At 45.5% G+C, this 17,035-nt stretch overlaps 2 protein-coding genes across 3 annotated transcripts; both read left to right on the plus strand.

Annotated features, from left to right (window-relative positions):
- Nucleotides 1-804: 804 nt before the first annotated feature.
- On the plus strand, nucleotides 805-4,188 carry LOC118473116 (uncharacterized). Its single transcript, XM_035961729.1, has 2 exons — nucleotides 805-2,508; nucleotides 3,268-4,188. The coding sequence occupies exon 1, from the start codon at nucleotides 1,451-1,453 to the stop codon at nucleotides 2,216-2,218; it is 768 nt and encodes a 255-aa protein (XP_035817622.1). The 5' UTR covers nucleotides 805-1,450; the 3' UTR covers nucleotides 2,219-2,508; nucleotides 3,268-4,188.
- A 4,023-nt stretch (nucleotides 4,189-8,211) lies between these two features.
- On the plus strand, nucleotides 8,212-14,763 carry LOC109941982 (uncharacterized). 2 transcript variants are annotated; one of them, XM_035961731.1, is made up of 3 exons: nucleotides 8,212-9,912; nucleotides 10,672-14,380; nucleotides 14,491-14,763. In XM_035961731.1, exon 1 carries the CDS (start codon nucleotides 8,858-8,860, stop codon nucleotides 9,620-9,622), a length of 765 nt encoding a protein of 254 aa, XP_035817624.1. In that variant the 5' UTR covers nucleotides 8,212-8,857; the 3' UTR covers nucleotides 9,623-9,912; nucleotides 10,672-14,380; nucleotides 14,491-14,763. The 2 variants fall into 2 exon arrangements, with proteins under 2 accessions (XP_035817624.1, XP_035817623.1); XM_035961730.1 differs by having other exon boundaries at nucleotides 10,672-14,763.
- Nucleotides 14,764-17,035: the final 2,272 nt, after the last annotated feature.

Genomic DNA, 17,035 nt, shown 5'->3' on the forward strand with positions numbered 1-17,035 from the left:
GCCAATCAAACTTTGGCCCCACCTGCAGGCTCGTTCCCTCCCCTGAGGCAGGCCCAGGGGCCACTGTCGGTACCCTGAATCAGGGGTACCCCTTACTACAGTATGAAGACACGGTGCATGGTGAACAGCACCTGACTCCTCCTCATGACCGGTCCCAAGGACACCACGTGACCAGAAAAGGTGATATACTCCAAGACGCCGTCAGTGGGTCCGTACCTCCACGAGAGAGCACTGGACCCCTATACACTCAACCCGGACCTCCGAGTACGACACGGGACTCCCAAGTAAGCAAGTCGGACCCCTTGGGTGGGATCTGAACCCCTTTGAGTGAGGTCCGGACCACCTACAGCAAGGCCCCGGAACAGGGGATACCCTGGCCTATGTCATGGACAGGCAAGGGTTCGGTACTAACGCGTGTCCGGACTTCGACCTGTGCGCTTCCGCTCCCTGCTCAGGTGGAGGCCCGATGCTGCCACGTGGCCTATCGCCCGTGACGTAAGCCAGCGGGCGGAGCCTGACATAAGGCCTTTGGGCCGTGCAACCTCTGCATTTATTGCGGAGAAGACGCGTCGCCTGTCTATCCCGCTGACAGACGATATGCTCCCTCTGTAACACCCCAGGTGTTTATATTCCGCTTGACAACGAGCACAGATTTAAGCATGTAATCAGTGAATAAAACAGATGTTAAATTTTAAACATCTTCGTCTGTCGCGATTTCATTATCGCATCTGTTTCGTCTGTCACGAGTTCGACATCGTTTTTATCTATCCGGGCTCTTCCGAAATTTTCGTGATGTTCGGAACATTGTCATTCCGAAAATCGGTGCGTTCGGTGGTTATTTAAAATTCATCGCTCGCGCAAATACGAATTTGGAGCCTCGATCGACTCTTGAGATTTTTGTCCCCGACAAATGAATTTGAACTCGACGACTAAAATATCGAATCTAATCTCGTCCGGTTTGAACCCGTCTACAGCTCGCTCCCGTGACGATGCTGGCATCGTCTCCGGGAACTCCGATTGTGATGCCGCATTCGGCTCTAACGGTTTAAAATTTATTCCTTTCTAAAGTATCGAGTCTAGTGCCAGTTTAAAAATTAATCGGTCAAGACGAGCTAAGATTTTCGTCTAAGTATTTCGCTCGATTTAAGTCATCTCTATAAATTCGGTACATGCGCTATTTGGGGTAGGCTTTTCAAATAAATCGAAATCGGAACCATTGCTGGCCAATTATGTTTCCTGTTTCAAAATCCAAGAAAAATCTTTCTCACAGTGTTCTCTCTCCTTATCTCCTCACGTACACTACGCAGATTTTTCTAGTCTTCGTTCTCATCCACGCACGGGAGGAAAATCTTCTCTGCGCTTCTATCCACCACCGCTCAATCGTTTGATTTTTTTTTTCGCGCAAGCTTCTTACCTCCTGCGCGCAGATTGCTTCTTCCTGCTGCACGGCATGCCGGAGAAAGATATGTCTCTCAGATTTTTTCTTCTCTACCGATTGCTTTGCTCCTGGCGTGATTTTTTTTCTCTGCGATTGATCTCATCCCTGCACGGCTCTAGTGGAAAAATCCCGCCGCCCCTGGGCGCTTCAAAAATCCAGCCGACGCTCGCCCCTATCTTCTTCCTCAGCCCAGCCGTCTTCCTGGGCAACCGCGTCTCCTTCTTCCTCCCCCTGCGTCCCTGTTCGGTTCCTGCGCACGCTGACTCCCTGCGTCGCGAGCTTCAGCTCGGATTCCCCCTCCCATGGCTGCCGAGCAGCTCGCCGGAATTCCACGCTCGGTGCCTGGATCTCCCTCCTCCCTGCAGCTCGCTCTCTCTCCCTAGCTCGCTCGCTCCTGGCCTTCCCCTGCCGGCGCGCCTGTTCCCTGGCCGAAGCCACCTGGTCCCAGGTCCGGTCGGCCGGCTCAGTTTTTCCCAGTGCCGCGCGTCGTGCTTCCCCTTCCAGCCGACCGAAGCTCCAGCTCCAGCCAGGCGCGTCCGGCTCCCTAGGCGCTTGACCATCTGCTCGCCTGCTTTCCTGCCAGTGCTGCCCAGTGCCTCTCTGCTAGCCGCGCGCCCCTGTCTTATTTCCCTGCGCACCGTCGTGTCCTCAGCTAGCCGGCTGCGACCCCTGCTCGGATTTTCCCCTATGGCCGGAACCTTTTTCCTGGCCGCAGCTCAGATCTCCGGGGCCGCGAGCTCCCCTAAGCTCGCCATGGCGATTTCCACGGCTGGCAGCTGACCTTCCTGTGTCGCGTCCTGACTTTACCCAATGCCCGGTCGAGCTCTCTGACCGCCGCGCCGTGAATTTTCCTGCGCGCGTGTCTCCTTGCTCACGCGTCGCCGTCGAGTTCTCTGGTGTTTGCGTGCCATGAAGTTCCTCTAGCGCCGTGGCTTCCCAATTCCATCTAGTCACGCGCGCGAGTTTTCTTCGCCTCAGCCTTAGCTCGTCGGTCACGCTCGTCAGATGTGCGATCGAGGACTTCAGCTGAAGGCCGTCGTCAGACAACTACCAAATCGAGTTGTGATATGGTGAGCCGATTTACTATTTTTATTATCGGTTTTATGATCGTAAAATAAGACATTTCGTATACATATACGATTAAGTTAGAAATACTAGTAATGCGAGGTGTGCACTTGGTAATTATGGCTAGATTCGTTTTTATGTCGTTAGGGTGTGTGATATTAGGGAGTCGATGATAGAAGTGAAATTCTAGCTATTGGGCGATGACGGGAAGGACGTTGTTCATCGCGTGCTTAATGTTTGATGGATAGTATGAACTGAAATCATAGCCGTTCTCACGAATTTTGTATCGACTAGTAATAGTACACTGGTTCGCTAGTTTTTATTATTAGTTCAAGGCTTGGATTAATTAGTTATATTAGTTGCGTCAGTTCTCTGGACGGTAGTAACCGTGCGTTGTGGTTGTATTAATTGTTTATTAAAATGTTTCATCGTATATAGTGTATTGGTTTATATAAATATATACATATGAGATGTGTAGGTGATGAGTAGGATAGGTTTAGTGTTCTAATTAATTAGCTGATAAGTTGTGTTTAGGCTAATTATATTAAATATGTATTGTTTGTTATTTCATGATGTTTGCGTTAGATTCGGTTAATCTAGAGAAGCGTACTTATTGCGCTCAGTCGTACATCGATAACTAGTGTTTTAGTATAAAATTGTACAACGCCTCGCCACTAGGTGTTTAATGCGCTATCGTATAGCACTATTTAGATTTGTGCTATTTCTGTTAATATGCATTCATGTGCATCGTGCATTTCATTCAGGTGCGATAATTAATCACGTGATGCGGAAGATGACTCAAGTCGACCCCAAGCACGGGCTACTCCGCATGGAGATGCTGATGAATGAACCTGCCTGATCAAGTGTTAGGACAAGGATGATCGTCAAGTGATCGACGTCTAACAAACACTAACCTAGTGTTTCTTCCAGGCAAGCCCCGGTGCATTTGCCCCTTCCTTGTGTTTTAAATGCTTTTTCACCTTATCTGATGCATTAGGTGATAGGAGTTGTGTGATAAACAATTGATGCATTACCATTCCTTGGAAACTCCTTAATCCCGGTTTTATAAAAAGAACTGATAATGCTTAGCCCTGCTTAGAAACTGAAAAATCATTTGTTTTCAAAAAGAATGATTGTGGCACATTGGTTATGGGCCTTTCGTTTCAAAAATCAAAGCAAACTTATGGTGATGATTCCACTTCGGCCGGAGTGGGTTCATCATTTGGAAAAGAGTACCCCTGCCGGGTACCAAAAATGGGAAAATGGTTCGAATACATCTAGACCAGACGTTGAGCGGACATGGTCGCCCGTCTGTGTCGATTAAGGACCGTTCGATGTAGGCCTGATGAGGTGAGACTTTGCAACTAACCACATGCTCCGATAAGCCTGAACCTGGCTATTCCATACGTGAAAAGACAACCGCGCACTGGGCGTGGGAGATGGTGGGAGTAGCGTGTACCCTCCTGGCTAGAGGCTGGATGGAGGAGTACTGTGCTCCCGGGTAGCGCGGACCGGTTCACGTTGTGGAGGATCTATGGGAACGGTTGACATATGCAAGGGTTAAGTGCTACATATGTCGTGTGGTTAGGGATCCCCAGCTGGGTATAATCGGTTCGAATCGTCGTTGCTCCTCGGTTATGGAGACTCGACTCACTGACCACTCATCGTAGTTGACAAGTGAAACATGATTGTAGTTGGTTAAAAGAAAGCTAGATAAGGACAAGTGAATGCTCTAGATTAGGCAAATCTAGATTCAGGAAAAGTACTAAACTTGTGAAGTAAAATTTTGGCATAAGGATTTACTATTAGTAAGCTCTTCTGCAAAACAGAGTCTTTGATTCTTGATAAGCCATACCTTGACTCCCTCTAGCCAGCATACCCTTGAGAGTCTTTTCTTTAGTCGGGTAAGTCTTGCTGAGTAATTACGTACTCAGGGTTTTATTCCCTGTTGTTTTTCAGGTCATAGTTTTGTGCTGCTGATGGTGGTGTTAAGTGCCGGTGGGCTCGGCCTTCTTATAAGTTTAAGTAACCCTTCTATACTTCTTAATGAGGATGGTCCCTTGAGCTAGCATATATATTTCAAACTTATACTTTTGCAATCACTCCGATAAAATAATGTAAAATTTTTGTAACTTGTAAAATTTGGTAACAAGATTTCCGCTGCAAAAATATTGGTGTGTGTGATTTGTGTTACTTAATCCCACAGTTCTGGTTGTAAGTGGTTTATCCGGTGTCCTTGGGGCAATCGGACGGATCCTGTTAAGTTATCTGGTGCACATGCATAGCAGTCTGAGGTCTTTGAGACAAGGACAGGTGCATGTGGACCCAATAACTTGGGAGGTTCTGCCACAGCTGGTATCGGAGCAGGATTAAGTATAATACGGTCACATACGTATTTTAAAAACAAAGTTTTGGTTTTAGAAAACCTATTTTCAACTAAACCCATTGTTTGGCTTTGAAAAACTATAATGCTAGCGACATCCTCTATTAAGCCCTAAATTAAGGACTATTAGGTGGCTTAGTTTAAAACCACTAACCCACAACCGGGGGTATTGCATACATGTGTATTGTTATTTTTAAGGCCATTCAGTTTTGAATGGATCGACGCTCAAGGTAAGGTGAGATGTGAGAGCATGACCGAACAAACGTCGGTCTAGGGAAGTGCTTAATTGAAGCGCTTGAATATATACATGTTCTACATATGTATATATGAAGGCTGCGATGTGGAGTAATTACTTTTCCGGGAATTTAGTACCCCATGGATGTGTATGGGTATACAGACATGGGACTACTGAGAAGTGTAATGTACTTGCAACGACGCACCTACGCTCAGGTAAGAAGGTAAGTTACCATAATGAGTTGCCCTATGGTTAAAGTGTGGCAACGGCGCCTATGCGTGGCTCGGCGCTTAATGATGAGCTGGCCTCCATATAGCAATATATGGAGTATAAACTGTGATAAACTGTCATGTGTGAATTGCATCATGGGCAAATGGGTTGTGATGAATTTTCTGCAGGTACACTAACCTCGAAAACGTATGTGTAGTTGACGACTAGTAAAATACCGTGAGAGTCGTAAGTATGCCACCGAGATAGAACGCTATCGCCACATTATGTTGGCAAAATCAGTGAGGACGAATAAGACGAGCATGCATCCTGATTGTTGCATCATGTTTGTCACCTATACACCCAAAATGCTACTCTCATCCTTATTCTAGTAACCATTGATTGTAGATAATGTGGTGTAATGCTGAATTATGAACTTCGATGAAATAGGTGTCCTCCATTCTTTAGGTAACCTATTAAGGTCTTATATGGTGTTTGCTCTTGTGCTTGATGTGTCGATAGAAGGTTAGTGACTTGTTTGCCTAAACCCAAAATTAGGCCATGTTCTTATCTGGTAAACCTAGACCCAAATTTGAATTTACCATTATCCCTCCTTGACTAAAATCATGTAAATGAATGCTTAGATAATTTCCTTTGTTGTACATAAAGTGTACCCAAGTTTAAAACAAGGATCTCAAGTCATGTCTCCTTTCAAAACCATTCCCTTGTTCCGTTGGTGCAAGCTGATATCCCTAATTCCATTTTGCCTCTTCTTGAGGATCATGTCATTATTTTATCAACCCAACCCAGAAAAGACAGGTTTGATCATTTTCTTGAGTTTGATGCCTTTGGTTTCCCCATACCTATCGCAGGCATACCAACTTAATCCTTGACCTTGTGATCTCTGCGATGGGCATAGAAATATGCTTGGGGCTGAAATAACAGTCTCCCATCGTACTTCTTTCATTCAGTTTAGGTTATGGCCATGTCTTGTTCATTTCATCGGGCCATGATCTATTTGGCTCTCTACTTGTAACCATTTTTACAGGTGGAGTAATTCTTTGTATATTGTCACCCTTACTCAATTCATTTGTGTCGCGTGAAATTTCTTATTGGTTACGTCTGGTAATGGCGTTATGACTAAAATTGATGATGCCGCGACGAAACCGAGGTCCTTCTGTGTGTGCGCACACATGGTTGTGCTGCTCGGCACGCGTTGGTATCACCATTAGTAGTTGTAATCCATTATGAGACTATGTCAATGCGTTATCTTGGCACCATATGTTTTTGCTACGTAAGATTCGTTATTGGTGCCAGTTCGGTAGTGGTGTCACGATTAAGGACTTATGGTGCCGCAGCGAAACTGAGAGCCTCCTGTGAATGCGCACACAGGGTTGTGCTACTCGTCGGATGCTGGTATCAAGGTCTCTAGTCATGATCCATTGTGGAACTACACTGATGTGTGATCTTCCGTGGACTCCTTCCTTGAAACAATTTCTATGTTGTTTGTCGAAGTGACCAAGCAACACCTATCATCTCCGTTGGATCAAAAGGGGCATACTACTTTCATGTGTGGTCTTATTTCTTTTGATCTTGGTGGTGACTACTCATACAAGTTCCTTTTACGTCCTTTGTGTAAAGGTGCAGCCTTGGAGCTCTTTAGTGTTGGAAAACAACTGATTAGCTCTCAAAATGGAGATTAGTTTTTCCCTGCTGCTGAGATGCAGGAGTTTGTTCATTCGCTCTTTTATTTAATCCATGTATTCCCGAACCTAGTCCATTCATCTCGCACGAAGAAACAGGTGAACAACCTGACCAAATGGACTTCTATTCAAATACATGATCTCTTGTTAACCAGAGTGAACTCTCGGCCATTGGACTGCCGATGGTACTGAGAGGACTTGCTCGATGTCAAAAGTAGTTCAACAAGTTGGCTTTACTAACTTGTAACTGCCCAATGAACAAAGGTTGAGTTTAGAGATCGTTTTGTTGAATTGTCTAAACTCACTTTTGTTCAACCCATCCTAAGAAGGTACTTATAAGAATCAAGATTAAGTCGGCCAATAACCACCTAATCATTGCTCTAATCATGCCTCGATCGCCTCACGTGTGCTTTTCCAGCGTGTGTGATCAAGTCGAGCCATGGTTAGTGCTTGATAAAATGGGTTGGTTGTGAAGTCAACATCAACGGATCTCTTCATTGATATTTTTCGAGTCTCTATCATTTTTCTTGAACTTGGATTTCTGGGCTAGCCACGGATCAACTGTGATGTTATTCGACATTCACACCCATCTCGTGTGCTATGAACTTACCGTGACCACTTGTTGGTAAACCTCTTTCTGTGTGTTTTACCCAAGAGGTTGCATCTGGTTCTGTTTGGGTAAAGTCGCATATCTACCGCTCGCCCAACAGACTCAGATAGTACAATGTCATCAGGAAAAAGTAAACTGCACACATGGAACCTTATGTGTTCTTCTCGCGGACATTGTCTCTACTAATGGACATTTCTAAATTAACCTAAGGCGATACATGCTATGTCCACTAGAGAAACAACATTCTGAGACACTCGCCTTTGCTTGGAACTGCCTCAACTACCGCTGATATGGACATGGGTGACCTGCTTCTCCACTCTTAAAAGTCTTTCGCTCCGAATCTCGGGACGAGATTCTTTTAAGGGGGGAGGGTTGTAACACCCCAGGTGTTTATATTCCGCTTGACAACGAGCACAGATTTAAGCATGTAATCAGTGAATAAAACAGATGTTAAATTTTAAACATCTTCGTCTGTCGCGATTTCATTATCGCATCTGTTTCGTCTGTCACGAGTTCGACATCGTTTTTATCTATCCGGGCTCTTCCGAAATTTTCGTGATGTTCGGAACATTGTCATTCCGAAAATCGGTGCGTTCGGTGGTTATTTAAAATTCATCGCTCGCGCAAATACGAATTTGGAGCCTCGATCGACTCTTGAGATTTTTGTCCCCGACAAATGAATTTGAACTCGACGACTAAAATATCGAATCTAATCTCGTCCGGTTTGAACCCGTCTACAGCTCGCTCCCGTGACGATGCTGGCATCGTCTCCGGGAACTCCGATTGTGATGCCGCATTCGGCTCTAACGGTTTAAAATTTATTCCTTTCTAAAGTATCGAGTCTAGTGCCAGTTTAAAAATTAATCGGTCAAGACGAGCTAAGATTTTCGTCTAAGTATTTCGCTCGATTTAAGTCATCTCTATAAATTCGGTACATGCGCTATTTGGGGTAGGCTTTTCAAATAAATCGAAATCGGAACCATTGCTGGCCAATTATGTTTCCTGTTTCAAAATCCAAGAAAAATCTTTCTCACAGTGTTCTCTCTCCTTATCTCCTCACGTACACTACGCAGATTTTTCTAGTCTTCGTTCTCATCCACGCACGGGAGGAAAATCTTCTCTGCGCTTCTATCCACCACCGCTCAATCGTTTGATTTTTTTTTTCGCGCAAGCTTCTTACCTCCTGCGCGCAGATTGCTTCTTCCTGCTGCACGGCATGCCGGAGAAAGATATGTCTCTCAGATTTTTTCTTCTCTACCGATTGCTTTGCTCCTGGCGTGATTTTTTTTCTCTGCGATTGATCTCATCCCTGCACGGCTCTAGTGGAAAAATCCCGCCGCCCCTGGGCGCTTCAAAAATCCAGCCGACGCTCGCCCCTATCTTCTTCCTCAGCCCAGCCGTCTTCCTGGGCAACCGCGTCTCCTTCTTCCTCCCCCTGCGTCCCTGTTCGGTTCCTGCGCACGCTGACTCCCTGCGTCGCGAGCTTCAGCTCGGATTCCCCCTCCCATGGCTGCCGAGCAGCTCGCCGGAATTCCACGCTCGGTGCCTGGATCTCCCTCCCTGCAGCTCGCTCTCTCTCCCTAGCTCGCTCGCTCCTGGCCTTCCCCTGCCGGCGCGCCTGTTCCCTGGCCGAAGCCACCTGGTCCCAGGTCCGGTCGGCCGGCTCAGTTTTTCCCAGTGCCGCGCGTCGTGCTTCCCCTTCCAGCCGACCGAAGCTCCAGCTCCAGCCAGGCGCGTCCGGCTCCCTAGGCGCTTGACCATCTGCTCGCCTGCTTTCCTGCCAGTGCTGCCCAGTGCCTCTCTGCTAGCCGCGCGCCCCTGTCTTATTTCCCTGCGCACCGTCGTGTCCTCAGCTAGCCGGCTGCGACCCCTGCTCGGATTTTCCCCTATGGCCGGAACCTTTTTCCTGGCCGCAGCTCAGATCTCCGGGGCCGCGAGCTCCCCTAAGCTCGCCATGGCGATTTCCACGGCTGGCAGCTGACCTTCCTGTGTCGCGTCCTGACTTTACCCAATGCCCGGTCGAGCTCTCTGACCGCCGCGCCGTGAATTTTCCTGCGCGCGTGTCTCCTTGCTCACGCGTCGCCGTCGAGTTCTCTGGTGTTTGCGTGCCATGAAGTTCCTCTAGCGCCGTGGCTTCCCAATTCCATCTAGTCACGCGCGCGAATTTTCTTCGCCTCAGCCTTAGCTCGTCGGTCACGCTCGTCAGATGTGCGATCGAGGACTTCAGCTGAAGGCCGTCGTCAGACAACTACCAAATCGAGTTGTGATATGGTGAGCCGATTTACTATTTTTATTATCGGTTTTATGATCGTAAAATAAGACATTTCGTATACATATACGATTAAGTTAGAAATACTAGTAATGCGAGGTGTGCACTTGGTAATTATGGCTAGATTCGTTTTTATGTCGTTAGGGTGTGTGATATTAGGGAGTCGATGATAGAAGTGAAATTCTAGCTATTGGGCGATGACGGGAAGGACGTTGTTCATCGCGTGCTTAATGTTTGATGGATAGTATGAACTGAAATCATAGCCGTTCTCACGAATTTTGTATCGACTAGTAATAGTACACTGGTTCGCTAGTTTTTATTATTAGTTCAAGGCTTGGATTAATTAGTTATATTAGTTGCGTCAGTTCTCTGGACGGTAGTAACCGTGCGTTGTGGTTGTATTAATTGTTTATTAAAATGTTTCATCGTATATAGTGTATTGGTTTATATAAATATATACATATGAGATGTGTAGGTGATGAGTAGGATAGGTTTAGTGTTCTAATTAATTAGCTGATAAGTTGTGTTTAGGCTAATTATATTAAATATGTATTGTTTGTTATTTCATGATGTTTGCGTTAGATTCGGTTAATCTAGAGAAGCGTACTTATTGCGCTCAGTCGTACATCGATAACTAGTGTTTTAGTATAAAATTGTACAACGCCTCGCCACTAGGTGTTTAATGCGCTATCGTATAGCACTATTTAGATTTGTGCTATTTCTGTTAATATGCATTCATGTGCATCGTGCATTTCATTCAGGTGCGATAATTAATCACGTGATGCGGAAGATGACTCAAGTCGACCCCAAGCACGGGCTACTCCGCATGGAGATGCTGATGAATGAACCTGCCTGATCAAGTGTTAGGACAAGGATGATCGTCAAGTGATCGACGTCTAACAAACACTAACCTAGTGTTTCTTCCAGGCAAGCCCCGGTGCATTTGCCCCTTCCTTGTGTTTTAAATGCTTTTTCACCTTATCTGATGCATTAGGTGATAGGAGTTGTGTGATAAACAATTGATGCATTACCATTCCTTGGAAACTCCTTAATCCCGGTTTTATAAAAAGAACTGATAATGCTTAGCCCTGCTTAGAAACTGAAAAATCATTTGTTTTCAAAAAGAATGATTGTGGCACATTGGTTATGGGCCTTTCGTTTCAAAAATCAAAGCAAACTTATGGTGATGATTCCACTTCGGCCGGAGTGGGTTCATCATTTGGAAAAGAGTACCCCTGCCGGGTACCAAAAATGGGAAAATGGTTCGAATACATCTAGACCAGACGTTGAGCGGACATGGTCGCCCGTCTGTGTCGATTAAGGACCGTTCGATGTAGGCCTGATGATGTGAGACTTTGCAACTAACCACATGCTCCGATAAGCCTGAACCTGGCTATTCCATACGTGAAAAGACAACCGCGCACTGGGCGTGGGAGATGGTGGGAGTAGCGTGTACCCTCCTGGCTAGAGGCTGGATGGAGGAGTACTGTGCTCCCGGGTAGCGCGGACCGGTTCACGTTGTGGAGGATCTATGGGAACGGTTGACATATGCAAGGGTTAAGTGCTACATATGTCGTGTGGTTAGGGATCCCCAGCTGGGTATAATCGGTTCGAATCGTCGTTGCTCCTCGGTTATGGAGACTCGACTCACTGACCACTCATCGTAGTTGACAAGTGAAACATGATTGTAGTTGGTTAAAAGAAAGCTAGATAAGGACAAGTGAATGCTCTAGATTAGGCAAATCTAGATTCAGGAAAAGTACTAAACTTGTGAAGTAAAATTTTGGCATAAGGATTTACTATTAGTAAGCTCTTCTGCAAAACAGAGTCTTTGATTCTTGATAAGCCATACCTTGACTCCCTCTAGCCAGCATACCCTTGAGAGTCTTTTCTTTAGTCGGGTAAGTCTTGCTGAGTAATTACGTACTCAGGGTTTTATTCCCTGTTGTTTTTCAGGTCATAGTTTTGTGCTGCTGATGGTGGTGTTAAGTGCCGGTGGGCTCGGCCTTCTTATAAGTTTAAGTAACCCTTCTATACTTCTTAATGAGGATGGTCCCTTGAGCTAGCATATATATTTCAAACTTATACTTTTGCAATCACTCCGATAAAATAATGTAAAATTTTTGTAACTTGTAAAATTTGGTAACAAGATTTCCGCTGCAAAAATATTGGTGTGTGTGATTTGTGTTACTTAATCCCACAGTTCTGGTTGTAAGTGGTTTATCCGGTGTCCTTGGGGCAATCGGACGGATCCTGTTAAGTTATCTGGTGCACATGCATAGCAGTCTGAGGTCTTTGAGACAAGGACAGGTGCATGTGGACCCAATAACTTGGGAGGTTCTGCCACAGCTGGTATCGGAGCAGGATTAAGTATAATACGGTCACATACGTATTTTAAAAACAAAGTTTTGGTTTTAGAAAACCTATTTTCAACTAAACCCATTGTTTGGCTTTGAAAAACTATAATGCTAGCGACATCCTCTGTTAAGCCCTAAATTAAGGACTATTAGGTGGCTTAGTTTAAAACCACTAACCCACAACCGGGGGTATTGCATACATGTGTATTGTTATTTTTAAGGCCATTCAATTTTGAATGGATCGACGCTCAAGGTAAGGTGAGATGTGAGAGCATGACCGAACAAACGTCGGTCTAGGGAAGTGCTTAATTGAAGCGCTTGAATATATACATGTTCTACATATGTATATATGAAGGCTGCGATGTGGAGTAATTACTTTTCCGGGAATTTAGTACCCCATGGATGTGTATGGGTATACAGACATGGGACTACTGAGAAGTGTAATGTACTTGCAACGACGCACCTACGCTCAGGTAAGAAGGTAAGTTACCATAATGAGTTGCCCTATGGTTAAAGTGTGGCAACGGCGCCTATGCGTGGCTCGGCGCTTAATGATGAGCTGGCCTCCATATAGCAATATATGGAGTATAAACTGTGATAAACTGTCATGTGTGAATTGCATCATGGGCAAATGGGTTGTGATGAATTTTCTGCAGGTACACTAACCTCGAAAACGTAATGTTGGTGTGTGTGATTTGTGTTACTTAATCCCACGGTTCTGGTTGTAAGTGGTTTATCCGGTGTCCTTGGGGCAATCGGACGGATCCTGTTAAGTTATCTGGTGCACATGCATAGCAGTGTGAGGTCTTTGAGACAAGGACAGGTGCATGTGGACCCAATAACTTGGGAGGTTCTGCCACACCCTCAGCATTTAATGTGTCCTGTCCACTCTACTGGCAGGCGGCGCCTAGGCCATCCTGCAGACGGCGTGCCTGTCCAGTCTATTGTCAAACAGTATGCACGTGCTACGAGGTGCACTGTGTCCATCATCACTTATACGTTACCAGGGAAGCTTCCCCAGCACGCCGATACTACGCAGATCTCGGATGTCAGGGCGCAAGAAGATTTCTCCAGCAACAAACATTAGTTGCTCCAAGTATTACATCCGTTATGTTCCTAGGCCCACATGTCGGGGCTTGGTACCCATGTACGCGCCCCCTTAGCTATAAAAGGGGAGGCATGCAACGTTACAACACAGGCTAAAAGACAGACTCAGACTGAGGCTCACTCAGGCACACTTAAACGCTCACAAGTTCATACAAGCTTAATACATCACACAATGGAGTAGGGTGTTACGCTCCGGCGGCCCGAACCACTCTAAATCCTTGTGTGTTCTTGTGTTCTCCCCATATTCCAACTAACAAGCAAAACGCTTAGGCCCCTCCTCATCTTAGGATTTAGGGCGGGTGCATTCCGTCACCCGGCCGGAGAATTTCCTCTCCGACAGATAAGTTTGAAAAGAAGAAAGGGGCAGATGCGAAGCGTATTGCTGATTTAGAATATGCTCTTTCTATGCAAGTGGGATTGCACAGATCCGAGGTGCAAGGACTGGAGAAGAAGCTTGATGAAATCACTAAAAAGTTTAATGTCGAACAAGCAAAACGCGAGATATCTGATACTAAACGGTTAAGAGTTCAGAAAAACGTTGAGGAGCTTCGTCAAGCAAAAGAGGAGTGCTACAATGTCGCCATGGATTGTTGCAACAAGCTGAAAAACAATTTTGCTAAAGTTGGTGCATTCTGTACTGAGCAGAAATTTATCTGTGGTGATCCTTATGGTGGGGTTATCAGGTGGATCGGTGGCGAGGCTGAAGCTTTTGATGAAATCCTTAGTGACAGAGGAGATTTTTTTTGCCTTCAACGGCGCTCGAGGGGCTGTCTCGCTTCTTGAAAAAGCTGGTTGCGAGCATGCAAAGGTTGTAATTTAAGCATAATTCACCGTCTCAGCGAACGACATCAAGGATCCTTCAACCGAAGTTATTGCTCTTAGCGGAAAATTTTATTCTGAAGTTTGGTTGAAAGGTGGTCGAGAAATAATAGATGAGGCTATTAGGAAGAATGAGGAAGAATCTCATACTGCTTTAGAAGAAGTAAGGAAAGCTGAAGAAGCCGCGGTGCGTGAAAGGCTTATATGTATATTTGTCGTAATTTAGCTTCGTAAATTGTTTTAGCTTCATAAATTGTTTTAGCTTCATAATTAATGAACACTTATACTGCGGTGCAGCCAATATTTCTCCTCCTCCGGAGCCGTACGACCCTGAGGCTGATCCAGCCTTGAAGGGTGCTCTTGATGTAATCAAAATAGTTAATGAAGCTGTTGATGAAGCTGTGAATAGGCTCCTGAACAAAGCTGCTAATGAAGTCTTAAAAGAAGATGATTAGACCTTGTTTATTAAAACATTCGAAGAACTTTTTTATGTTGTTTTCTTATGTAAGAAACAATTGTCAACTATATGTATATCTGATGATGTAATCTATTTCTTGTTGGAGCGTGAAATCTTTGTACATACCATTTTTGAGCGAGAGGCGGAAAACACCTTCCCTTCTTTTCGCACTTCCTAAAGAAAAAAATCCCTTTTTCTGCCGAAGCGACTTTTTAGACTCGAAGGTCTCGCCGTAGATCTTGCATAAGAATATTGTTGCTGAAGCCATAGATCTTGCATTGTTGATGCATCCTTTCATAACTCTTCGTCGAAGATAGACTTAAACTCATAGCATGTTTGAAGGAGCAATTTCCCTTCTTTTTCCACTGTTTTGAATGATGCGATGCTATGCAGTATGATGCGATGATATGATGCAACAGATGTTAATGCATAAACGCTTCGTAAAAGTAAGACTCTGCATCCCCTTAGGAACGACTTTGGAGTCTCTTCACCTTTTACTTAGGTGGTATTTTAGCTCTGCATCCCCGTAGGAACGACTTTGGAGCTAAGATCTACATCCCCTTAGGAACGACTTTGGAGCTTCTTCACCTTTTACATAGGTGGCATTTTAGCTTTGCATCCCCGTAGGAACGACTTTGAAGCTAAGCTCCACATCCCCTTAGGAACGACTTTGGAGCTTCTTCACCTTTTACTTAGGTGGCTTTTTAGCTCTGCATCCCGTAGGAACGACTTTGGAACTAAGCTCTGCATCCCCTTAGGAACGACTTTGGAGCTTCTTCACCTTTTACTTAGGTGGCATTTTAGCTCAGCATCCCTGTAGGAACGACTTTGGAGCTTCGTCAGTTTTTCTATTACACTCGATGGTGTAACTCCAGATTTATTACAACAGGCCAAAGGTTGTACCTTCTTATATTGTCTTTAGGGAAGAAACATAAAAGCAAGAGAAATAAAGATTACATTGAGTGTGTATGAAACTTTTTTGATTGAGCCTTATATTGCTTCAGTGAATGTGTCTCGACTCTGATACAGTGTTGTTGACTGTCCGAGCTTCAGACTCTTCGCGTGCGTCACGTTGTTGCTGAACCTGGCGGTGCCCTTCTGGTTGTTGATTGTGAGACAAAGTTGGAGCCATGAGTGGTGGTGGTGGCGGCGGGGCCCATGCAGCTGGGGAGTGGCTTGCCGAAGATACTGATACTGTCGGTTGTTGATTGCCCACATACTCAGGAATGTAAGGGGAATCGCATGAAGCGGTATACAGGACCTGCTTCGGCTGGTTCTGCCGTGCTTTGGCTTTAGTTATTTCCTTTTGCTTCTGTATCGTGACCTGGCATGTCCTAGTTGTATGCCCTTTGTCTTCTCCATAGAATAAGCAAAACAACCTTCTTGGTTGCAAGCTGAATCTTCCTCCGAAGCTTCTCCCTCCTCTGCCTCTTGGGGCTGGTGGCCTGAAGGAGCTTTGTTGTGTTCCTGATAATTGAGAACTGTGTTGATGCCCTTGAGTTTGATTTCCCTGTCTTCACTTGAGCTGGGATTATGGATTGTCCTAACATGCCTAGGGTGGAGTCTTCCTCCGAAGCCCCTGGTCATCTCAGAGTGTCTGTAGGATTCTTCCCTTCTTTGCCGAAAGTCATTGTTAGCTCTCATGTACTCGTCCATCTTCTGTAGAAGCCTTTCTAGAGTTTGTGGGGGCTTCCTGGCAAAATATTGTGTTGTTTGTCCTGGTCGAAGTCCCTTGATCATAGCTTCAATAACAATCTCATTTGGCACAGTTGGCACCTGAGCTCTGAGACACAGAAAACTTCAGACATACGTGTGCAAGTATTCCTCATGGTCCTGTGTGCATTGGAATAGAGCTTGAGCAGTCACTGGCTTCGTTTGGAAACCCTAGAAGCTGGTGACTAGCATATCCTTCATCTTCTGCCATGACATGATTGTTCCTGGCCGAAGAGAAGAATACCACGTTTGAGCCACATTCCTGACTGCCATGACGAAGGACTTCGCCATGATGTCAGTGTTGCCACCATATGATGATATGGTTGCTTCATAGCTCATGAGGAACTGCTTCGGGTCGGAATGCCCATCACACATGGGGAGTTGTGGCGGTTTGTACGAAGGTGGCCACGAGGTAGCCTGCAGCTCTGCTGCTAGGGGAGAAGCATCATCAAAGGCAAAGTTACCATGATTGAAACTGCCATACCACACATCATCATAGCTTGGGCTTTCCTGACGAAGCTCTCTCTGTTGTGGCCTTCGTCCTTACTTGTCTTGTGTGATATGGCGCATCTCTTCGGCAGCTTCATCAATCTTCTTCTGGAGTTCAGCTAGCCGAAGCATTTTCTCCCTTCTTCTCTCCACTTGTTGATGGATGACCTCTAAGTCTCAGAG

This window comes from Zea mays, chromosome 8, assembly GCF_902167145.1.
Source record: "Zea mays cultivar B73 chromosome 8, Zm-B73-REFERENCE-NAM-5.0, whole genome shotgun sequence".
Classification (NCBI taxonomy): domain Eukaryota; kingdom Viridiplantae; phylum Streptophyta; class Magnoliopsida; order Poales; family Poaceae; genus Zea; species Zea mays.

Bases quoted from the DNA above. Each gene is read 5' to 3' on its own strand.
- LOC118473116 (XM_035961729.1), top strand. From the start codon at position 1,451: ATGCCGGAGAAAGATATGTCTCTCAGATTTTTTCTTCTCTACCGATTG.
- LOC109941982 (XM_035961730.1), top strand. From the start codon at position 8,858: ATGCCGGAGAAAGATATGTCTCTCAGATTTTTTCTTCTCTACCGATTG.